The following is a 25,494-nucleotide window of genomic DNA, read 5'->3' as shown; positions in this document are numbered from 1 at the left end:
TTTCTTGTGTATTCTTGATTTTTCTAGCAGTGTGCATAACTGCTCTTGAAATGACTTATCAGAAGTGCAGGGAGTTTTGTGTAGTTGGAAATGTTATGTCAAGGTATGTTTTCTTTTTACAAAATGGTACAAAGAATTAATTCTGGTAGATCTCGTGGCCCGTGTTAGGAAGGAGCTCAGATTAAATAACAGTAGTATTCCTGTCTGGCTTTATAATCTATAGGTCTATTAAATTTTCTCATAGCATAATAAATTTTCAATTTCAGACTTGATCCTTCTCTACTAGATCCTTTTTATATTTAACTATAAGTTTTTTAGGAGGATTCCTTACTACCTCTCCCTTTATAATAGCCTTTGTTTATCTTTAATAAATGGCCTTATGTTGTTTACTGTGCTTCACATTTTTTCATCTTCTTTGTGTGTTCTACACTGCACAAGTAGGTATCTTTCAATAAAGACTGCCTGAGAGCGAAGACAAAGAAAGTGAGCAAAAAAAACACAGATGGGGAGGGAGGGTCAGAGGAAGAAAGAAAAGACTGAGGAGAATGTTATTCCTGAAGGATTTGAAAAGAATTTAATGTAATTTGAGAAAGTGTTTAAATGTCAGGGAATAAAGAACAACTATTTTAAAGAATTTGTAATAATCTTTCTGATATTGTTACCACACTTATTTTTATAAAAGTAGCTGATCATTTAAACTTAATTTAAATACACTGCAGTAGTGGAACATAGTGATAGTGCATATTTCCATTTTTTACCTTGCCTTCTTGATGATGATGTAAATTATACAGGGGTTATCTTAAGTGCCAGTTGAAGAAGGCAGTTACTGTGATGCCCATATGGTACTACTATGTTTTACATTTATAACTGAATTTCTTTTATAGTCATTGTTCTGATACCTATTTCAGGAAGAAATGTTGCAAATAAATTTTAGATATGGATTAAGAAGAAAACAGTAAGCAACTGCAAAACAATATAATGCTAGCAAGTCAAACAGGATTGTTATTAAACTACAAAGTTCCTGAACAAATTCAAGATTATAATTATGTAAGCTATGGTACAAATTGAAAGTGTCTTACAGAAATATTTTTTTTTATTGCAAAGCTAAAAAGGAAAGTCTCTGCAAGTTTATTTCTACAAACAAACAGAAAGGAAAATCTTTGAACTTCCGTTGTACTGACAACATTATCTATGTTTTATACAGCATAGTGTTTTAAACACTATTAACTTACAGACAACACCACCCTTTATTTTTAAATGAAGAAGTGGTGGTGAGAGTGGTGAGACATAATCCAGCTGAACATTTTATTGGATGAATCAGTCCTACTTGAAAGCAACTGAGAGCTCTTGGAGACTGAAATACAGTAATATACCAAAGGATACTTGCTACTTGTTATGTTTCACAGTAGTCAGAGAGAAAGTGTGTTAAAGCAAGACAGAAAAATTTTAACACTATTTGAACTCTGAAGGTTGGTCAAGGTCCAAGTTTCAATGCTAATTCTGATTTCTGTGGCCAAAAAAAAAAAAAAATTCAAAAAAATCGGAAATTCCTGACAGACTTAAATTTTTAAAATTCAAACTGTCTGGTATGTCATCATCCTGTTAGAAATGTCCTGCAGAATTCCCATCCACTGGAAGCTCTGCATTAAAATACACACTAAGAACATTAAAGGCATTGTGGCACGGCTAAAATATTTATTTAAAGACTTATGAAGAGTTCTATTTTTGGTGAACCAAGTTAAAACTAAGCGATAAAGTACAGCCAACTATCACATGAGATGAATCTGAGCCAAAATGCTCTACCTACACTTCAAAGCATCCATAATCTCACCAGACATCTCAAATCTCTAGCTCTAGTACAACTAATTTAAGCCAGACTTCAATTCTATGTGTGCTGGCAGACAGAGAGTGAGAGCAGGATTCAAGGTCAGGACAGAACTTTTACTTCTCTTAGGCAATGCTATAGTTTGCATTTATGCTGAACAACGCTCAAGCTTTTTATCTCCAAAGGCTGACTGTTCCCAGACCCAAATCAGTAAGATGCTGAGTACTTTGTAGGAGAGGCTGAAAGATTTTAAAACCTATTGATGGCATTGCTTCTAGATGACTTTCAGCTCTTCTGGAGGGTGGGTGTGGACGGGGTGGCAGAATTGGATGCCAACATATTAAATTTTCCTGACACAATAAAAACCTCCTGTCATGGCAGATTGAATTCATACCTTAAGTCTAAACAACAAAAGAATTAGTTTTGCACCTGCTTTGCATTCTGTTGGAAATAAGCAGCACATTGCTTATACCAGTGACTCTGTGTGCAGTGAAAACAAGAGCAGCTGTTCCTTTATGGTTCTGCCATCTTTACCCTTACACTCTGTTTTTCTTGGCACTTAAGAAGTGAGTTACTAATGTTCTTTTCAGTTTAAAGAGTACCACAAAATACCTGTTCATGTAAAAAAAAAAAAGGGAGGGGGGCGGGGTCCAGGGGTGGAGAAAATTCGAAAATAAACCCTGTAGTCCAAACCTATAGCCCAAAACCCCTATTGAGGTAGTTTTTTTTTTCCTCCTGAAAATAGGGAAAAAACTTCACTGGCAAAATTTCCTTCTACAACATATATACAGTTTCAAGTAACTGTGTAAAATATAGCTTGTGCATTACATATTAAAGGACAAATCCTGTCTCCATTGACAGCAATGATATATTTTTTCATTGATCTGAACAGAACTAAGATTCAAAAAGGACTGAATGGGCCTGTAATGAGCAACATTCTGGGTAAGCCACACAGCTGTCAGCAAACACTTCTTACAGTCTCTTATTTAAGTTTATTAAGTTTCACCTTGAAATCATTTAAATTTCTTGCCAGCAAGGTTCTTCTGAGGAGTATGCATGTCTGACACATGGGAATCTACTTCTCATTTCAATCATAAATGCACGGAAAATCGCTGATACGGATTTGATCTCATAACTTTAATAGTTCTTCTTCCTCTTCAGATCTCTTTTATTGCTAGAATGGAGTTGCTAAGCCCTTCTTTTTATCAGTCTTCTCCAACAGATCAGACCCTAAAAGTGGTCTTTTGGTCCCTTCCAGTTTCAATCAATTTTTTTGTAACAAAAGTGACTCTAAATTTACAATTATATCCAGGCGTGGTCTCAACAATAGTTCGTACAATGGCAGCCAAACATCTCTTTCTCTGTAGACATCCCATGACTTATATGGCCTGGACAATATTTACACATTTCTTTGCCATGGCACCTTGATAGTCCATAACAAACCATAAAAAAGATACTTATTTTTATCATTTGCAAATTAAATGTATTCAGGATACCTATTTTCATATGTTCTTGCTCTGAAACTGGTAACTTTGATAGATTTCTCTCAACCCTGTGTACCAGTTTCAGTGTGATTTCTAAGGACAGTTCTAGCTCTTCTCAGTCAAAATTCAAAATTCTGACAATTAGTTTCTAAAGTTATGGCAATGATATACAATTATTTTCATAGTCAAGGTGATACTCTCTTGCAATCAACTTTATGGCCTTAAGGTTTTGCAGTGTGGTATTATAAGATTTGTCTTTTATTGCTGAAGGTGATCTGCACTACACAGTTTTTAATTCATGGCTTTGAACCCAAGGACACCTAACACTGTAGCTGCACCTCAGATTTTAAATCACTCCAAAGGCAAAACCTGAACTGTAAAAAGTTCTGCCTATTGCTTTTTAGCTTTGATTATGTTTTTAACACATAAAGAAAGCCACTTTCGTGCAAGCAAGACATCCAAGTCTTATTTTTGCTTTTAAAAATCAAATTGCAGCAGCTTCTAGAATTGTGGAACGCATTTAGGCTTTCTGAAATCCTTCTCCTGACACTAGTGTGGGCCATTTCCATACCGATGATTAAGTAAAATGTACAAAGGGGACAGAAGCTGCTACATGTCAGATCTAATGGCAGATGGAAGATCGAATGGCAACCGGAGCTGTGCCCGACCAGGTGCTGCTCAGGTGGATGATAATAAAAGGGCCTGGTCCAGGAGCACTGGCAGTGCTCTACACAACATTGGCATTACGGGGGCTGGAAATGGCTCTTGGCTTCAGCTGCACCCGAACCCTCGCTCATCAGGGGCCAGCTCATCAAGAACCGCAGCGCCTATATTGAGTCCCATCACCGCTGGGTGTACCATGGAGCTGGGACATCGTGCTGGTCTCCCTGAGGGAATGGATGGATTTCAGCTTTAAAAAGCGTCTCGCAGCTAAGGAGGGCAGAAAGGTAACTTTGCTGGGTTCTGCTCCCCGTTGGGCCCAGCCTTGCATCTGCCCTCCGTTTTGTACGGCATTGCCACCACACCTCAGCTGGGCTGAGGAAGGAAGAAAGGAGGAGGGGAAACAAAACAAAACAAACAAAAAAAAACCCAGAAAACCAACAAAACAAAACAAAAATTTAATTTAATTAAAAAAAAAAAAAAAAAAAAAGGAAAAAAGAAAAGAAAACCATCCCTTCCTTCCGAAACTACATTTCCCAGAGTGCCTCCGTACAGCCGGCTTCCTGCCCCTCACATGACAGCTGCCTGGCCACGCCATGGCGGAAGCCGGGGAGAAGGTAGAGGCTGTCAGTGCGCTGTGGCCGCAGCGCCGGGAGCGGGGCTTAGAGCGGGACGGCGGAAGCGCGGGGCCGGGCCGGGGGCACACGGGAGTGGAGGGACGGAGGGACAGGGCCTGTGCCAGGGGGCAGGGGCCGGCATTCAGCCCTGTGGGGTGCGGGGCCGGCCGCGACAGCCTCCGGGACAGGCTCGCTGCACCGAGCTGGAGGAGGGAAGATGGAGGCAGCGGAACCTGGGTCTGGCCGGGAGGGTGGGTTTAGAAATGCGTCTGGCGCCGCTGTGGAGCCAAGGTTAATGAGCCGGAGGGTCTCTCTACCGAGTGACATAGGAAACACGACCAAGTTCAACTCAACAAGGGAATTTTTTTTCTGAGACAAAACTTGAGGAGTTTTGTGCTGTTGTTCTCTTAATCGGGTGTTGTACTAAAGCCCCCCGTCCCTAGGTTGCTCTTAACCAAGGGAAAAAAAAAAACAAACAAACAAAAAAAAAAAAAAAAACAAAAAAAAAGCAAAAAGTGCAGTTCCTGGCCCTTTCAGGTACTTTCTAAATGTTTCTTTGCTGAGCCAGGGTTTGGACAGACAGCTGAGCTGTGCAATCTTTGTCAGTCTTGGGTGCCTAAAAGTGAGAGTTTTAAAATTACTTCAAGGTAACCGGCCGAAGTTAGAGGCTGGCATCTGGCTTCCACCTTCCTGCTGACCGAGTTTTTGTTAGGAGGGAGGCTTTTTTTCCCCCCAGGCTTGATGAGTTTTTAACTATAGCAACCTTTGGAAGGATGAAACAAACTTGGAAAGTCTTCTCTAACAATACAAGAGATTAAGATTACAAGAGACTAGTCTGTGTTTTGTTCTCTTTGGACTATGATAGGAGAGTTACCTTACTCATTTCAGTTTAGCTCCTGTTGGTAGCATGCACAGACCTCTACTGAAAGGGATGTGTGTGTTGTGCATGTGTTTCTGTAAAACTCGAGCTTTGTGGCTTTTACCTTCCATCAGGTTCAGGTTATGTGCCTAAACATGTAGTGGATAACATTTGATGTTTGTAAAACCAGGGGAAGGAAAACCCGATACCCATTGCACTTGAAAGCCCACGTAAGAATTTTTTGAGAAGTTATGTTGGATCTATAAAGTGAGAGATTATAATGGTGAGAGATTACTTCACATTTCTATGCCCTCATATGTGTTCCCTTACTTCACTATTAGGCTACTTAAACAACGTTTGTCAGCCGGCTGAAGTGTACTGCTGATTTTCCCTGGAGTCTGAGATTGCTAGAGACTGCTATTCCTACCTGTTTTTGGCTTCTGTTTGTCTACAAATCCCTTTTTTAGGGATTTCCTTTCTGCACTTACAAGGCTATTAAAAAGTGGAAGTGGAGGATAATCCTCTCAGTTCATGCATTTGGAGGGAAGGCAAAGGAGCCTAACAAAACCCAGGGCAATCATAGCTACAGTTTACTGTTCCAGTTTGCCTAAGCAAGTAGGAAAACCCAGGGAAAAAGCTTTTCATAGTAAGTTGCTACCAAAGTGAGTTTGTAGATAAGTATCAATTCTAAGCACCTTCAGCTAAGTTCTTGTCAGGGAACAGATACAATTTCTGCATTGCTTTCCTAAGCCAAGGCTCCCTCTGATTTTTATTTTTTTTTAATGTTATTTTCTGCAGTAAAATATAAATGCCATGAAGCATTTGTATGCCATTTGTGAAATTTAGTATTTGGGGTTGCAGCGCTTTGTGAATACAGTGTGGATGCCAGGTCAGATGTGCTAGGTAAAAATGGATTGATATTTTCTTAGTTCACATGGATTGGTTGTTGGAATCAACTTCTGGCATGCCCTAATGTCAATATTCTCTAGGGATGCCTTTGCACATAACTTGCAGCTCAGTTTAGTGGCCTAGGTGGGTGTGAGGACCAGCTGTTGTCTCCGTAAGTGGGCTGGTAGTGCCAGCCTGCACGTGTGTTGGTCTGACGGCATGGTGTTAGATAGTGAGCTCATCCTGAAAGTAAGTTTCTGTTCCTGGACAGCCAAAACAATGTGGACCTCTGAGGGGCAGATGTAGGTGGTGTAGCTGCACAAAAAAGTCTCATGTATACCAGCAAAAATGTCTCTTGCTGTAATTCCTTTGTCTGGGACAGTTGGTTTTTTTCCACACTATGTGAATTATATCAAAATATAATAACAGTAGTGCTATTAATTTTGATTTATTAAGGAGTTGAGTAGGCAACTCTTGGTGTTCAGGAGAGAAAATCACGTTTTTTTTATGAGGAATTGGATTATACTTTGCATTGTACATTGTGTGTTGTTCTAGCTCATCCAGTCATCTGGCAATATTACACCAAAATGTTTTAGTTCTTTTCTCACTTGGTTATTGTTAAGTAGAGTTTAAGATGCAGAAAAATTGTATGTAACGAAATTGTAATTTCCTGAAAAGTTACAGCAGCTTGTGATTAGAGTGGGAGACTGACAGAGATACAATTGTGTTTGCAAAGTCAAACCTAAACTTCAATGGATGCCAGGATTTTAATCCATCTTCCCTTGATTCCTATATACTTCTTACTTGCAATTTCCCAACTCATGTCACAAGCATGGACTACACTGATAACCCTTTTATGGGATGTATATTTTAGAGGTGGAACTATCTGCAATGAATAAAATGGAGGAAACAGATGTCAGTAACTGTGGTAACACCTTGCAGGAATGTTCCAATCGCAGGTAGAAGTGCTGCTTTGCTTGTCTCCCATCTCCTGTGATGGTCATTATAAGCATCAATGTGAGCCCCACTAATGAGAAGGAAGCCTTTGCTTTTTGGTGTACTAGTCACAATCAGTGCATTATATAAACATAGAAAATAAATAAATATGAGAAACCAAAAAAGTACACTGGTTGTCAGTGCCTTCAATTTTCTTACTTTTCCATTTTTCTCTAAGCTGTTGGTAAGGAATTGTAATTTTTATTTTTCTCTTTTTTGTCTTGTCTGGTGGAATTCTGTACTTATTCATCTTATTCTTCAAAGACTCCCTTCATTAGATTTGAAATGCTGCCTTCTATCTTGCTTGTTCTTTGTTTGTATCATATTTTATTGTTAAAATGCTTTCATTCACTGCTGGTGTATTAGTTGTAATCCTTTATTGCTGTTGATAAAGATAAATACGTTAAGTAAATCTTCGTTTTGCTGACTTCTTTGAGGAGGCATTGCATCAGCAGATTTTCTCAGTGGACAGACGAGGGATGAGAAGGAGTTGACTTAAAAAATTTTTTTTGTAGGGTAGAAAGAATCATCTTGACAGAGAGAGATACTTTAAAGGTACAGTTGTTTCCAAGTCAGGAGAAAGCCACGTCTTGCATTAACATCTAATGCGAAGGAGAAAGTCACTGAATGCTGGATTTCTATGGAAAATGGTTTGAAGTTATTCAGGTTTAAAATAAGCCTATTGACAACTGAATAATTGAATAACAAAGCTGGCTTGTGGATAACTTGAGAATGCTGTTCTGCCTTGGAAGTCAAGATATGGGCAGTTGCTTTGCAGTATTTGCTCCTGCTTCTGGAAGAGAGGAAGATATCACAGGGATAGATTCTCAGATGACCCAATCACGCTCTCTTTTAGGGTAACTGGCAACAGTGTCCCTGCTGCTCCCGAGTATCACCGTGGCACTTGAATGCAAGTGCAAGCACAAATTGAGTATGAATTACAAGGATGGAAACTCTGAACTTTCAGTTGCTTCTGCTCTGTCTTTCATTTCTTAATAAGGGTTTAAAGGTACTTCTTAACAGGAATTACTGCTCAATTATGTATATACTTAGATATTTACCCCTTTGTTTTTTGTGTCATTTTCAGGAAACCAGGTCTAATGAGGAATCAACAGATGAATCTGAGGTAACCTTTCTTAAAATGTTTCACACTCAAATCTGTGTCAGTGCAGTCAGTTCACTGGTTGTTTCTACACGTTTGGCCAGTATTATGTAAAGGATTGTTAATCTGGGTTTAAATTATTAAAGAGAAGCTGTGAATTGCTATTAGAAGGTCCTTTATGTTTAAAAAAACCCCACCATCGCCCCATTATAGTAAAATGAATTATGTTGAGAGATAAGTTCAAATGCATTTGCTTCTGTTTCAATGAAATAAAAATTTGTAAGTATAATTATATATCCAGTAATACTACATTTAGGTAATTACTTTGTTATTTTAATAGCTTCACAGTCTAGACTTAATCATGTTCTGTAGATTCTCCGTTCTTGAGATGATGTTTTGTCAAAAATTGTCTCATTTTCTGGAGAGATCTCTGCACTGCTATAGGTGATGGGAAAAGGTGGCTGGGAGTGAAGAGAGGAAGAAAGCTACAGAGAGTTCAAGAGTTTGTCCCTGAACAATAATGTACTAACTCCAAACCTGCCATCATTGAAGGAACCATAAAAGATAAGAAAGAAATAATTGATATCAGGGATATCCTGTAGCCTGGGATGGCTACAGGAAGGAAGAAATAAAGGTGGCTGAGCAGCTTAAGTTGTGGCCCACCAGCAAGAACAGATGACACAGAGAGGCCTATTACCTTGAGTATTTTCACCCATTACATATCTAAGTCAGAGTGGCTCCTAGACTTAGGAAACTTTAATGGATTTGCTATTAGGAAGATTTTGTTTTTTACCAAGGGACAGATCTCCATGCTTGAGATCTGGGTTTAAGCAGACAGAAAGCCGAATATCTATGACAGTGGAGAGTGCAGACCTTAGTGGTGGCTTCTGAAAAAATATTTCTGCAGTGGAAGGTAAAAAAAAAAAATATTTTTTTTCTTTCTGCCATTGAGTGGTCATCTTCAGTGGAACTGAACAGCAATACTGGTGAGAAGCAGGGTTTTTTTGGCCCTTTAATATTGCTCTGTGGAACAGCTGCCAGGGCCAGTCTTTTTTTGCCCATTGTGAAATGCTTTCATTCTGAATAGTGCTTTGTGATTTGGAGATAAACAATCATTGGGCAAGGACTCAGTACTTAGTAAAATAATAATCTTCTCAAGGCTTGGCATTCACAGGATAGTGAATACAGATACCAACTGAGGTGATTTTTTTTTTTTTCTTCAAGCCTACTGTAATGAAAAAAATGGCACTTCTAATGGCCTTTAAAAGGCTGTAACAAATCAGTATTTACAGCAGAATTAATCATAAATGGGTTGCCAGGTTGGTGGGGATTTGCTGTTTTTTACCTTAAGGAAAAATAGACATCATGCATCTTTCACAAAATTGAAAGTCCTAAAATTTCAGCTAGACTTATGTTAAAGTTGATGTCTATTTTTAATGTTCATTTCATATGCAGAGAGAAGTGAAAAGGAAATTTATGTATTGAGATTGTAGATACTGGATCTAAAGAACAATTGTCATTCTAATGTCTGTGAAAATGCTTTGCATTAGTCATCTTTGAGTATTAAGTCCAGTCGTTATTATCTTGGTCATCATTAGTTAGTTAATGGAATGAAACTGATAAGACTATTTCTAATGGTTGTTCAGGCAAAACCAAATTGGTAAAAGCACAAAGTGTAAATGTTCTCAGTGCTTGCTTATATTATTTGAAGTATGGTCTGAGCTAAGATCAAGCTGATGGCTTCATTCCTAGCTCTTGTGATCATAAAATTGTAATTATTTCTTTTGAATATAGTTTGAATAATCAGGGATGTATTTTATGGTGGTGGTTCTAGAATCAAGGACTAATTCTTGGAGCCTGTGTTTAGTTTTAGCCATTAAAAATATATATTTATGGCATGTACTTCATAGACATCTTTCCATAGTACTAAAACTTTTTACATATACAATTACTCTTGCAATTAATGTAATTTAAATTCTTTGTATAAAATTGAATGTTGAGTTCCTAAGGCTGCCCTGGTGTAAAATACTTCTTACCTACTGAAGTCAGAATGTGTAAAATGCAAAGGTATCAATTAGCAGAGATGGTGCATTTGTTCAGGCATTAAGCAGACCATTCTTTCAATGTAGAGATAGCTGTAGTGACTTGTAAAATTTGTAGAACTTGAAGGAGTGTAATTGATCTCTCCTTGTAACTAGAGTACAGTTGACACTTTACTATCATGTTCTTATATATGATTTGGGGTATTATAAGCTTTTTCTTTTTCTGTAGTCAGACTGCTATATATTATGCCATGGTATGACGAGGAAGCTGTCTCTGTAATAGTCCTCTAATTCTTAGGGGAAAACATCTTTGTTTTGTAAAGTAACTTTACTGTAGTCTTGAAGCAAAAGTATTTTCTTTTTGTATGTTTGGCTTTAGACATTTTTGGTGGGTTGTTTTTTTTTTTTATTTTTTTTTTTTTCCTGAGATATATTTGCATTACTTATGCTAACCTTGTCTAATTATCAAATATGCAGCCAGATTTGAGTCTGGATCTGAGTAGGTTGGTTTGGCTGAAAAGTCCTAGTAAAATATGGTTTTATTGGCTTATTTAATTTCATTTATAGCACCTGAACTAAATGTTTGGACTGTCACATTTGATGAGATCTAAAAAGTATATAGCAAAGTAATCTCATTTTTGGCTATTTGGAAGCTGTGGAGGAAAACAAAAATCTCTGTAAGTTATGTATAGCCTGAATCTGAATTTATTTGCAAATTATTCTTCTTCCTCACAATGCATCTGTTTCTGTAAAATCTTACTTTTCTCACATAAACTGTTTTCTGTCAGGCAGATAGTTATGTTTTGCCAGTTAATTAGCAAAGAATAAAAGTCTTGAAATTTTTTTCCTCCATTCGATTTTCCTACAGGGGTTATGAGCAGATTATGCTGATCCAGCATGTGACTTTTTACAGGAAACACCCTTTCAAGAACAAACGTCCCTGGAATTATAAATGAGTGCTATGTCCCAAGAAATGATCTTTGATTATATAAGGCATGTCACTGTTGTTTTTTGTTATTTTTTTTAATGCTGCACTACAGCAGAAATTTTTTGTTTTGCAGTTGTTTGCTTGTTAAACCAGTGCAGATGTTCATGTTCTGCAAAGAGGTATTAAAGTAGTATTTTTTAAAAAATGTGCATTAATATCTGTATTCCTACATTTTTGTTAGCTACATGTATGTGTTAGTATTATATCAGTATTGCATATATTTTCATTCTAACACTTCTATTTTTATATGTCCCCTTCTTAAGTTTGTTTTACTGTTTCTTTTTACTGTTTTAATCACTGTCACCCTGTGAAAGGGATATGCTTGTTCATTTAGTTTCTTGTTTAGGTATTTAAACACTATATTAATAAATTCCATGAGAGTTTGTAGAGAGGAAGGTATTGTAGAAATTCCTGGTTAATCCAAGGCTCAAACTATATCTGATGGTTTAGAAATATCTGTCTCTGATACACTTTTACCACTGAAATTAGTAGTGGTCTTGTTCTTAAAGGTTTTTAAAACTGAACAGAGCAGGAACACAGTTAAGAAAAAATGTAAGTCTTAAAAAGAGGCAACTAAAAAGCCTTGATATTTTCTTTCTCTTTTCAGTGCACTCCAAGTTTTAGTCTTGTAGGTTGGGTATGGATTAGGTCAAAGCAATTAAATAATTTCAAGTAAATAAAGCATCTGGTGAAAAAGGCTCCTTGTCATACTGTGTTTCCATCAAAATGTTCTCTTAATATGGAGTGTGGAGCACTGGGCTGGAAGAGGTGAGCTGTTCTGTGGATAGTAGCATTTGAAGGGGCATCACCATTGCAAGAAAAATGGATGGTTGAAAAGTAGATGTGGCTCCTGTACCTTAGTCCAAATTGGCTTTTTTGGTCTCCTGTCTGATCTTTTCCAAAGTACTTCTTTTAATCACACCACTTTTCCTTACTATTGAATAGTTGTACGCTAGATTATATTTTAAAATATAAAATGGGAGAAAAATGCTTAAAAAGTATATTCTGTTTCACATGTCTGGAAGTCTGAAGAGAGATTGCTTCCCTCTGCATGGCTTTAAATTAAATTGGCCTTTTGGGGAGAATGGAAGGAAAAGTTAGATAAATTCCAAGTACAAAGTTCTCTTTATTGATGAGGAAATGTATCATGCAAATAATTTATCAATTTGAGTCAGTAGGATGAGCATAGTAAATTATTTATTGAAGTTTAAATGGAATCTTTCCATACATTAATTTGAGAAACAAGTTTGCAGTGACTAGTAACTAACATTATAATAAACATTATTAGAGGATTGACTTGCAGGAAAAAATGGATTATTACAATATTCTTTTAAGATGTTCTGGTTTTGAGTGAAAATTAAATACTTCATTTAATGAGCTATTAATATTAACCAGAAGTGCCTGTTCTATCTGTGTGTTGTGGAATACATAAAAAGTTAAAATGCTGCTGTGCTTCCTCCATAAATTAAATGCAATTGCAAAGCTACTGTGTTAGCAGAGTAGGCAGATGTGGCTTTTCCAAAACACTAAATGTATTTCTCTATGTGGAATAACACTCTTGGCTGCAAAAAGAAAGTAATGGTGAAATTGAGCTCTTCCCCAGTTGTGGGTAGGTGAGCTTCAAAAACTGCTATTCCCAAAACTGCGCTGTCAGCTTTTCATAAGCAGTAGATCACAAGGTGGCAACTGGGTTGCTTGAGTAGTGTTCACAGGGGAAACAAATGTTTGCCCAAGTTCCTTACTCAGCAAAAGGACAGTAAAAGTAGAAATGCATAGCTTCATTGAGATTTGAACTGAGTTTAGATTTTTCTGTGCTGGAATTGGATTTGGACATGGAAGATAAAACAGCCTATCCTGTACTGCCTCTGTATGGTGTACTTGGTGTGGATGGACTTTTCCTTTAAACACTGGACTTAAGTTTTTGAACACTGAAGTGGATTTGGAAGTTTCGGGTGTTCTTTGTAATGCACTAAATTATTGGTAAAATAAATTGAAGTAGTTGAAATGAAACCAAATTGTATTCTAGGGACTTTTTACTACTATTTTTTTTTTAAATGTGCCATTTTATGAGGATTGGTCATGTGCAGTATGTCATCTCTATGTTACTTACACTTCAAAACTTGGCTGGTGCCCAGCTCCTTCAAACCTGTGGGAGTAAATCTTCCACTGCTGTTGTGCAAATATATTCTAATAGTTGGTATGTCACACCAGTTTCACAAAGAAATAAAATGCTCTCTGTTTTGTCTTTCATCTATGTGTCATTTCATACTGTAAATGCAGCCCATTTTGAGACCTATTCACAGGCAGCCATATCATCTTAATTCCGTGCTCTTGCTGTATATCTGCATTTTCCCAGGGTATTAAATAAATCCCTGTGGAAAATGCATGGGGAGAACAGAAAGCTGCTGTGTGAAATTTTACCATCCTAATCCATATTTACCAATTTTACAGCTAGATACTGGAAAAGCATTGGTGATGTGCCTTGTGAACAGTTGTAAAGGAATGAGATCAGAGGTTATGCATGTTTTTACTGTATTTTCACCATAGAATTAGGGGAAATATTTTAAGCAGCATAAGTCACAAACATGCTGTCATAGTTTAGAAATTTCAGTCTTTGTGCCTTTTGTTTTTTTGTGTACCAGTAGTTGCAGAACTGAAATTAATTCTTTTGCAAGCTGGGGACTTTAATGGGTTTCTAGCTTTTGTTCACTATTGCTTTACCTGCTTTTGAACCAGTGACTTCAAGGTGAAATGCTCTTTGCTATTCCCATTCTTTAACCAGTTTTTTTTTTTTCTGCTTTGTTAAAATTTTCCTGTAGGAAAAACTATTTGGTATGAAAGTTATGGAGGAAAAGAGGTTTATGTTCTCTCAGTGAGCTTCCAAAGGGTCTGGTAAAGTGCTCAGGATTTAAATTCAACACAGTAAATAAAACAACAACTTGCAATAAAATTGTATTCCAGTTTTGATACTATCAAGCCACCTGGTTAAAGGCCTTTAGTCTGAGTTTTTCCTGGAATTCCTGTAGTGTTAGAGATTTTATTGCATTGAGAGAAATTGAGTTGAGATCCTAATTCTGAAAATAACATAGGTAGTCCCTTTATCACTGAGGTAGCAGCAGAAATCTGGAAACCATATCCTAGGGATTGAGACACAATAATGATGAAGCTGCTGTTACATAATATTTACACATCCTATTACAATAATTCTCCTTGTTTGCTCTGTGGCACTTGATTCTTCAGCAGAAGTGCATATATCATCCAAAATAGTGGGGGATGGAGTACTTTCTTCTGCTTGCTTCTGGATTTGTTTTCTTTTGAAGGAAGGTCAGGTAAGACTCAGAAATGGCCATCAGGGAAGGTGTGTTTGCATCACTTTAGAACACAGAAGTCTTTTTAAAAAAGAAATACTTTAGGAGCTTGAGTTTGAGGTGTGTAATGGGTTGATGCTGGCCAAACACCAGTGCACCTATGAAAATCACTCATTTTCTTCAGCTATGGTTAAGCAGAGGAGGAGAAAAGAAAACTCATGGGGTAAGATGAGGATTAGGAGAAAATGCTTTAGGGGCAAAACAGGCTCAGAACTTCGAAAGGTATCAAGGAAAAAAAAAAATTAACATAATTAAAAGAGAATAATGAGACATAAAATAAACTTTTAGAACACCTTTCCCTGCCATGCACTTCATGAATTACAGGGAAACTGTTTGTTGTATTATAGTCCTCACCATGGCTTGCAGAAGAATCTCAGCTCCGATGCTTGGAGCACCTCTTCCTCTCCCTCCCTCCATTGCACCAGCCTTAGGGTTGCCATGTTGTTCTCCTCACGTGTCCTCACTTTTTCCTGACTCAGGAGAGAACTGGTGTTCATAGGTTCATGTGTTCCCAAGTTCTATCAATTGGAGTTCTGTCAGTTTTTACGGAGCTCTGCAGAGCTGAAAGGTTAACCTTGTCCAGGCTCTGCAGTCGGGGAATCGCTTGCTGTGCTTCTGCTGGTCACATGGACTGCTCACACCACTGCACCTTTTCTTCAAGCGAGATGCTGGAAAAAGAAAAACTGCTGCTGCTGCTTTTGCCTTTCTGTCTGCAGCATGGCTGGTTAAAAGCACCTAAGTAAATAAAGCCCATTATGAGCCATGCTGAGAGAGCTGCAGCCATGTCAGGGTTGAGCAGCCCTCACTGGGAAAGATGCTTGGCCATCCACCTACTCCTCTGTAGAGAGCAAAAGAGCTTCCCACAGTTTTTTGTTTGTAAATGTGTTATCATAGAGATGTTTCCAGCTTTTCTAATTGGCTTAGCAGTGTGCCAATTTTCCGAGCTTTAGGCAGTGATTGGTTTTGCCAGGCAGAGAGGAAGCCGCTACCAGCTCCTCACAGAGAATTACTTCCATAGCTGACTTTTTCTGTCTTCACCAAAAATCAATTACTGCAAAACCAGCACAAGACACTGTCTTTTTGAGAATCAAATTAGATTCTAAATTATACTTTGTGTTCTTTGATTGTAAAGAATAACAATCCTCTAGAGGTTTTGCAACAATGAAAATAAAAAAATTTAAGTCTGTGTTGTGACTTTCCAGCTATTTTTTCAGAAATAATGATTATTTAAGTTATTTCTAAACTGTAACATGGGTTGCAGTTAGTGTGAGAAGAAGCAGGACCTGGGCTAGGGTTTTTTTCTGACTTCCATGTCAGAATGGCAGGCAGTTTCCTTCAAAAGTGACAGCATCAGAGGCAAACACCAAAGAAGCCTGATGTTACAATGGAAGAACTTCGAGAAAATAGCTGCCTTCTTTACAATGATAGGGTTACATCCTCATTGCCCACCTCAGTAATTTGAGTCTTTTGACAATTTTGACTTCTGAAACTTTCCAAAGACGTACTTTTCTCCTACCCCCATTCTGACCAGAATTTGTCATCATCTTCAAATAAATTTTTTTAAGTGTTGCTGAGGAAGAATAAGACTGATGGTATGCACAGGTAATGCAATTAATAGTGGGTCAGTTTGCTTGAACATATTTGCTCTTAGGGTAGAAGGAAGTGGACAAATGTCCAAAAATATTTCTGGGTTCCTTCTTATATTACATAGGTAATACCTTATAGATTATCACATACATAATTTAACTTGTAGGGTTCAAAACTTCTACCTCTCATCTTTAAAGTACAAACGATATTCTGATGCCTGCAGTCATAAGGCAATAGTAGGATTTATAAAGACCGACTGTTTTGTGACAGTGAAATGGGAATATAAGAAGGAGGAGGGGGAGGAGGCAAATTTACCTCATCACAGGTATAATCCAGTTATTGCACTTAAAGTTGTGAGCAGGGTAAGCCATTTAGTAGATAAAGATTAGGAGTTTTTCTTCATGTTCTCACAAAACAACCTGAATCACCTATTCATTGGTTTTACCAAATAGTACAGAGACTTTGTCTGGGGTGGAAGTCAAAGGGATCTCCCAGTTTTGTTGTGAGATGATGTTTCTTCCTTAAATTTATCAACAGATGTTGGCAATTTGTTGCAGCTTGCTACTTACCCCTCCTGTATGTGTAAAGTCGTGTGTTCCTCCCACATGATATTTTCACTTGAAGCAGGTTTTTTGCTAGATATTTTTATTCATTTGCCATGTTCCCTTGTATTGCAAAGGTTGCATTTGCAATATGTTAGCCATTAATTAGTAAATAAAATTCTTTTTTCCTTACATATATTATAAGAATATCTGTGCTTTAAGATATGGAAAGAGGTCATGGAAATATGGGATGACAATTGTCTGCATTGCCAAATCCATTCAACTCAGTGGTCAGTCTTGGTCTCAGTCCTCTGAATGTCTCTGAGCTGGTGTGGCTGTGCTGCTGGGATGGGAGTTGTGGTCTGCCTTTTCCAAGAATCACCTATAGCATAGTCAGTGAGCTGCTCTTGCTGGATTCTTGTGTCCTGTGAATAGCTGTTTCATGTCAAGCTAGAAGGAGTCATTTAAAACTCTGTATGGGAAAGCTATGCCATGAAGATTGTTTGGCTGGAAATGAGCTTCCAACTGAGGACATGATAGTTTTGAAGAGGAAGAAGATTGGGTTCCTGGCAGGCACACTGAAAAGTGTTGAAACTGGGCTAAGAGGGCTTGATAAAGTGTTAGAGGGAAGTTAGGGTATCAGCAAAGGTCCATCTGAGGGTTACAAGGGGATGGAGAAGAGGAGATTTGTAAGGAGCTGGGCTTGGGGAAGACTTGTGAGCCTTCAAGACTTTGCTGTCTTAAAAGTGGAGGTTAAGTGTTAGAGTGGGAGCCAGCTCCTTTATGTGTTTTGGATAATTGGATTATAGGCAGGTTTGACTGGTACTTCGAAGGCAGTCCTTCAATCCTTTAACCTTCATAATATTATGTTAGGACAGAGTCACTGTTTTCCTTTTCCATTTATGTCCTAAAACTGAGAGTAAACTCTGTCAGCAGACCTAGTCCTGCAGAGCTGTACTAGGGAGCTGCTCTGTCTGCATCTTGCCTTCCTGTCCAGATCAGCAAAGATGGAGACTTGGCTCATTGTCCTAGCTGAGCAAGGGTGTCTAAACTGGAGCATTATTTCCAGGGTGAAGAAAGTGTATGGTTTGTCAAGCTTAATTATTGCCTCTAGATACAAGAAAAGTATGGTAAGTCTCAGTGTTTTAGCATACAGCTATTAAAAAATGTTTTGATGTGAAATATGGTAAAAAAGGAAGTGAGAAATGCTGCACATGGATATTCGTGAGGTTATACTGAGAATATGAAGGCTTCTGTCTGATTATCTGGATTACCAGATTGTCTGAGCCACCTTTAGCCTACATATAATGTGGGTAGAGAAAACTAGAGATGACAGATAAGTGAACCTGCTTGTCTGAGGAACTTGGTGTTGGATATTTTCCCTGTACATTTTGGGGAATGGGGTTCAGCAAGTGTAAAATCAGGTCTGTTTGTAAATCAGTATCTATTTACCTTGAATGAATGAAGATAGTTGGGTCCTAACAAAGATCTGAGAGCTGAACTGGAAAGGATAAAGGCTGAAATAGTCATCATTTCTTTATTGGGCCAAAGGAAGCATTATGACCCTTTTGCTATAGTTCTGAGGTATAGAAATGCTGTGAAGAGTTAAATAAAAAGCTCTATCTGTATCTTTTGTTGGGTAGTATTTGTCATGGAAATCTTGTGGCAGTTAACCTTAAGTTTGTTAGGTGGTTGTTGGGCTCTCTTGTGCAAAGTAAGGTTTGCACAGCTGTTCTGGGTGCAGTCCTGCCCTTCCAAGCAATTCTGGTGATAAAAAGGATTTGCAGACATCTGGGGGTTCATATGGTGGTATAAAACTGACCTGATGATGTGCCTTTCATAGCAGTCTGCCTAGAAGTCATCCATGCCACTTCTCAGCCACACACCAGCCACTCAGCTGAGTACTCTTTGCTCCCATGTCAAATAGGGGATTTATAGATGAAAGATTGTTCCCAGCTAGCCTCACAGGCCCTCAAAACTAAAGCTAAGACAATTAGTCAATGCTCTGATTAAGACACTATTTCCATTAAAAAAAATTAAGAGTTAGAGATGGTTATACCTTAAATCAAGTCAAGATGTCAAAACCAAGAAAGGTAATAAATGATGTTGGCAGTGGAGTTCTACTGGGTATTTTGCTGCACTTTGTGCTTCTGCACATATACAAGAGAAATAAGCAACTATCCCTGGAGACTTCATTTTAAGGCTTGAGGTCTTTTTATGTTGCTTTCTTTTTCTTTCTATATTTGTCATTGAATTTCTGTAAGAGAAGCTGCCCCTGGCAGAGCACTAAGGATGTGTTTATTCATTTTTGCATAACTGAAAATGTTCTGTGAACTTTTATTTTAATTTAAAAATAATTTGAGTTGGTTTCTTTGGTTCTACTGGAGATTTTCATGTAGTGTGTAAACTAGTAATTCTGGAGCTCTAACTAGTTGCTTTAATTTTTTTTTTTTTCCTGTGTGATAATGATGACAATTGGAATAAATAAAAATGCTGATTTCATACTAGGGTTTCTGAAGGTCTGACCTGTATTAAATGTCAAGAAAAGTTAGTCTCACAAATTTCCAAGTAGTTTCTTCTGACTTTTTTTAGTAATATTTTTCAGTAATATAAAGTTACGCTTTGTGCAGCAAAATGGGGTTTTTTGGTTTGGTTTGAGTTACAGCAAGCTAGGGGGTGTTGCAATTTAGGAATGGTGCTTCTCACTTTAATGCTACCACTGAGACTAAAACCACATGCTTCTTGCTTGCTCCCCTCCTCCCCTTCCCTTTCGGTGGGCTGGAGAGTAGGAGGCACAAAAGGGAAGGATGGTGGGTTAAGAACAATTTACTAGAAACAGCAATGAGATAAGAAAATGAACAGTTACAGCGACAGTACTAATAACTAAAGCGTACAAAACAGAGTGATTTACATGCAAAAAATACTCACCCATACTCACCTGCTACTCTGGCTTGAAACCAGCATTACCCAGCCTGTCGTCTGCTCAACCAGAAGAACCCCTTCTCCTCAGAAGGGTCCTCTTCCCTCCACACACCTGGCAATGACATGAAATGGTGTAGGATAGCCCCTATACCAGCCATGTGTCCCCTGGCTACTGCAAAAATTAACCCTGTCCTGGCCAGGAGGAAATGAGGTAAATCAACATTTTTCTTATAATCTCTGAAATCAATGTAAACTTGAAATAAAGCATGTAATAAAAGAAAAAATTACCTGTAGGGTTTTTTGGTTTTGTTTTTTTTCAGATCTAGTCTTTTAAGAAGTCCTGTGACAGTAGGCCTTGTAGGAGTAGGCTGTGATTGTGTCTTTTTTGAAATTGCTTCAGTGATGGACTTCAGCTATCTTTGTATTGGAGTTTAAAGGCTTTACAGGATCAAAACTTGCAGGCATAAACAAGGCTGGAATGGACACTTAGAATAACTGGAATTCTAGCTGGGACTGGACAGACGATGTGCGGCAAAGGGAAAGGACACTTGCCTTATAATGTATACAACATTTATTTCCATAAAGGCTTTGAAAAACTTGGAGGGCAAATTGTGTGGGAAGGATGACACTTTGCTGTCAGTGCCTGTAGCGTAATTAGAGTATCTGTAATCAATAGAGCATGTAGTTCATGTGACAGACTGTCCAGTGGGCAGATCCTCTGCTGCAGGAGCAGATGTGGGCTAATGGAATAACTCTGGGAACTGCCCACAGGTTCCTTCTGGAAATTTTCTTCACAAGGACTGATTTCGGATTTTTTTTTATTTTTTTCTCACTCATGATTCCAGCACAGTAGTTCCTGTAGGCAAAGCTAGGAAAAAATGGGGCAGAATACCTGAAGAAGGTTGTGAACCTGGGTTCAGACAGGCTGGTGAGCATCCCTTGCAGTGGCACTGGCCACTACAAGTAGAGAGCTTGTAACACATTTGAGGCTCTTATTACTTTTGTAAATTGGTTCCAGAAGAAGAGTTGGTATTGAGTAGGCGCTGGGTGAATGAAAAGGAATTTGTTTTCAGTTCAGAAGTGTTCAGCAATGACAACTGGAAGAGCTCTCAGTAGGAAGGGGTTTGTATTAGTCTTAGGGGTAATTTTATTCAGTTGGAAATGTGCTTTCAATGGGAAATGTTTATGGATACCTGTTCTTTACAGCATATTTTAGCAATATGACTGCTAGCTTTAGCTTTAAAAGGCAAGTAGAAAATCAAATGGAGTATGAGTTTCAAGTTAGCATTCATTGTCGTTGAAAAATTGTCATTATTTATTTTACAACATCACAAAGGTACCTTCCTCCTGACAGCTCTGTGGGTCTCCTTCGCTTTCAGAATTTAAGGCTGCCGTGTGTGGAGTGCTTTACACGTTTTGTGCAGTGAATATTTCTTTTTCTCTTAAAACATTTGTCAAGAATCTCAAAATTCAGTATTGTTGTTTCAGATAATTTTAGGCATTAAATATTGAAGTACTATTAAGTAGTGGTACAAAAAGCAGTGTTACAAAATTTTATTTCCAAATGTTTAGAATCCTCTAGGAGGGTTTAATTGAAAGTGCCATACACTTATTAAAAATCCATTTAAGTTCAGCAATTGATTTTTTTATTATTTTTTCCCTTTAAAAAGGAAAGCTGTGAGTTCTCTTGTATGGGGTAAATGTCACTCTGTTTATATCTTAGCTTTGCTGCAAGTCAGGACTGGTACTACTCCTCTGAGTTGTCATAGAAACGCAGCTAACTGACATCTCAACTCAGGCTGCTCACGGTTTAATTTGTGGGTTTTCAAGATTATTAAAATTTAACAAAAATTATTGATTTGCTTTTATTAACACTGGCTTGTGTTTACTTTAGAAGTTCAAACTGCATAAAAGCTTTTCCTTATAGAAAAGTACCTTTAAAATTATTAAACCCTGATACTCTAAATAAGAGATCGTCAAATGCATTTAATATATCAAAGTCTGAAGCTGTAGACAAATTTTGAATTTTTGCAAATCACCTTTTTATTTCATTTTGTTTACAGTAAAGTGCCCCAACCTCATTTCAATTCACCTTTTAGCTTGACTTTTATTTAACATAGAAGATACCTGTCAAGAAAGCGTGAAATAGGTACATCATCATGCCTAATATTTGGGAGTTTTCATTTTATTTACTTACTTTGAAGCCTGGCAGAATGCTTCGGTGCACTGACTTTTGAAAGTATATATTTTTTGTATATGTGTGTGCAGAAAAAATTACTTAGTTTTCACTCATAAATAAGACAGGCAAAACTTATTTACAGTAACTTTATCTAATGGTCCATGGATGAATGATTTTATGCAAACTACTCAAGAGACTAGAATTAACTTTTCATGTTGGTTGCACATTGGATGTCCAGGCCCCAGCAACATGTGGGATCTTATAAAAACTAGATGACTGGAGTTCAATTTTTACTTTTATGAATTTATTCAATGACTGCCCATGCATTTCAAGTGTAATCTTTGTAAGCAATGTATAAAGTGCAGTAATGTATTAATTGTTATAAAATGGGCACATACTTCCTTACGCCCTCCTTCCATCACATGTATGCTTTTACTTTGACTTTACCTCCTCCCTCTACCTTGTAGCCATTTATTAACGATCTGTAGGCATGAGGAATTTGACTGATTTATATACAGACCTGTAATTTGACATTGTCATTCTGTCTAGTAACAACTTTGTTCAGTGTTAGATTTACTGAATAAAATTGTTTCTTGGTGGACATCTTGACACCTCACTTCATCCTCCTACGTCATGTGCTGCTGACATCCCTGTATTAATCTCATTTGTATTCTGTCATAAAACTCTCACGTAACATTTTAAAACTGACTCTCTTTGCAGCATATTTCTGTAAGCATGGGGCTAAGTACTGGATGTTTCTATAGGTATATATGGCTTTTTTTGTGTTTTGTATGAGGTTATGTTCATGTTTCCATGTATGATGGTAGCACACATGGTAAATGGCCGTACTCCTTAACTTGGGAAAGACTGGCTTGAGTACTGAAAAGGCAATTTAAAAAAAATGTATTTTATTAACCTGTTAACATGTCTCTCTTCCAAATTTATTTTTTGCATCATTGACTACAAGAAAGTGTTGCACAAATATTGTTCTGCTGTGGCTGACACTGTGCATTTTTAGGAATTGGAAGGCAGTGGTTAGTGGGAAGTGAGGGCACTTTTAACTAGAGCACTGCACTGGTATATTCTGGTTGCTTAAGAATAAAAGATATGCTTTATGTGGGAGACCTACTCAGTGTTGATATATTCATTACAGTCAATAGCAAGTGTAGGAGAGTATTACTGCAGGTGTACTGTTTTCCAGTGAGGACCAAGGGATATAGAAGGGTTTGTGTATGTCTGTGCATGTGTAAGATTAACTGAGGCTTACTGAAGCCTGTGGAGTCTCTCTGGCATTGTACTTCTGTAGACTGTCTGTTACAGATAGACACCTGTGGCCAAAGAGCTAATTTGCAACTGGGATTTTCTTTTCCTAAAAGATAAACATGTTGGGTCTTCTTCGAGCAATAAATTTACTGCTTGTTTGTTTTTGGTTTTTTTTAGCTTGGTTTCCTTTCTCTTCACTCTTTGCCCCACGATCTTTCCTTGCATTTAAGTAGTGATTGGTGATAGTACCTAATGAGCTTGAAAAGAAAGAGAGGAAAGCTTCAGTATTGACCAGGAAAAGATCCTAACATGCAGAAGATAATGGTGATTCATAGGAATATACTATGTCCTGATCCTTTTCCCAGAAAACATATTTTTAGTATTTTTTTTTTTTTACCATAAGCCCATTGGTGGTTTTGATACAATTAACTTATTCCTAGTGGATTCTTCTTATTTTTATTCGCAGCATTTTGCCTCTATCCTTGCTACAGAGGTGCAGCATCTTGTGAAGGTCGTGAAGTTTCTTGTAATGTGCATGCTTCAGCTTTCAGTTCATTGTGGCTACAGTGGCACACTTTATTTTATCATCATTCAGTATCATATACATTCTTTTTGTATTTTACTTCTAAATTGCAAATTACTAACTTTATGTAACAAAGTACACATGCACATTTTTTCCTGCTTTTTAGATATCAAGTAAGTGCCTCTTACAGCTGAATTGACATGCTGCTATACAGTCTTTGCACCCAGAACTTCGGAGTAAAAAGAAAAACCAGTAACAAAATAGCATAGCCCAAACCCCTTCAGATGATTAAACTGTGAAAGTTTGGCTTTTGATTGTAATGGCTTTTGTGAAGAGATCGCAGTGATCCATCTTCGCCTGTTGCTGTGTGATAGTTTTGGGATATCTTTTAGTTTGTTTTTATCTAAAATAAACTTCTAAATATTTTTGTTGTTTTTTCTCTCTTCTTCCCTTTTTCTTACGCTCCTAAAAATTTAGGAAGATGAGAGTGAAGAAGAACCTAAGCTCAAGTATGAAAGGCTTTCTAATGGAGTGACTGAAATTCTCCAGAAGGACGCAGCCAGCTGCATGACAGTGCATGAAAAGGTATGATGTGACTTTGTGGCTGAGATAGCACTTCTGCCTGGTTTTATGTATCTGCCTGTGCTTATAATGCATCAGTATATTTCTGTGTAGAAGTGATGCCAAATCTAGAGTTGCACTGCAAGGCAACAGTAACGTAAACAAAATTCACCATTAACACAGGTTAATTGAACAATCCATGTTTTCTCAGTGATAAAACAAATAGTTCACATAGTTCAATTAACAGCAGATCTCTCAGAATCAATTGCCTTTTTGTTTGTATCAAGCATTTTTTCAGTGAGAAATGCGTTTTCTCAATGAGATGAGGTGAGAATTCAAGATGCAGTGATTTGTTAGATGAGATGTTTACATAGGCTACTAGAAAACTTCTCACTCAGTTTTAATTATGAGCAGTATTATGAACTGAAATCAGAACACAGCCCTAATTTTTCTTTGTTCAGAAAAGAAGTTGGTATATACTGTGCTCCTTTGTATAGCCTATGTCAGTAAAGACCAACTTGATCATGCCAGGAGCTCAGCATATATTCAGCTGTGGAAAACAAGTGAATACAGTGTAGAAGAAAGTAATTACTGTATTTTTTATTTTCTTACGTTTTTCTTTTGGAGGGTGTCATACTAACACTTTCCTGCCCCCTTCCCTGATTCAGTATGTTAAAAACAAAGAGAGGAACTGCACATGCTAGAGATTTTGATGTACCAGAGAGTGATAGGGGTAAAGTAATAGACAATGCAAACTAAAGAAATTTTAAGAAGAATTAATATTTTATTCTTAAAAGGAATAAACTTCATATTCTTCTTTAGTGACTTAAACAATTGCTTTTGTATTTTATGAGTTTTCTTCTCTTTTATAAATATTGAAGAACATTTTTGAATATTGAGGCATGCTGAAGTGCATCTGAAAGTATGAGTTAATGGTTTGTCAACTATTAGTATGTAAAACATAGTAGCTATTTTCTGAATGTATAATTTTTCATAGCTGGTAATATCTCCTAAACAGTTATTGTTGAGGGATCTATCTTTATTGTTTGGCTATATTTTTAGATTGACTTGTGTTGTGTTTCTTTTCC

At 37.4% G+C, this 25,494-nt stretch overlaps 1 protein-coding gene across 2 annotated transcripts in view; it reads left to right on the top strand.

Annotated features, from left to right (window-relative positions):
* Positions 1-4,013: 4,013 nt before the first annotated feature.
* VPS41 (VPS41 subunit of HOPS complex) overlaps positions 4,014-25,494 on the top strand; it is a 106,266-nt gene continuing 84,785 nt past the window's right edge. The window contains exons 1-4 of one of the 2 annotated variants that reach the window (XM_023919542.2): positions 4,511-4,586; positions 8,417-8,455; positions 11,535-11,580; positions 24,323-24,430. In XM_023919542.2, coding sequence (XP_023775310.1) covers positions 8,430-8,455; positions 11,535-11,580; positions 24,323-24,430 — 180 coding nt within the window. In that variant the 5' untranslated portion in view covers positions 4,511-4,586; positions 8,417-8,429. Of the gene's footprint in view, positions 4,587-8,416; positions 8,456-11,534; positions 11,581-24,322; positions 24,431-25,494 lie in introns of both variants that reach the window. The other variant, XM_023919543.2, reaches the window with a different exon arrangement.

This window comes from Cyanistes caeruleus, chromosome 1 (genome assembly GCF_971803275.1).
Source record: "Cyanistes caeruleus chromosome 1, bCyaCae1.hap1.1, whole genome shotgun sequence".
NCBI classification, from domain to species: Eukaryota; Metazoa; Chordata; class Aves; order Passeriformes; family Paridae; genus Cyanistes; species Cyanistes caeruleus.
The sequence above is the reverse complement of the archived record's forward strand: the minus strand, read 5'-3'. Positions and strand labels throughout refer to the sequence as shown.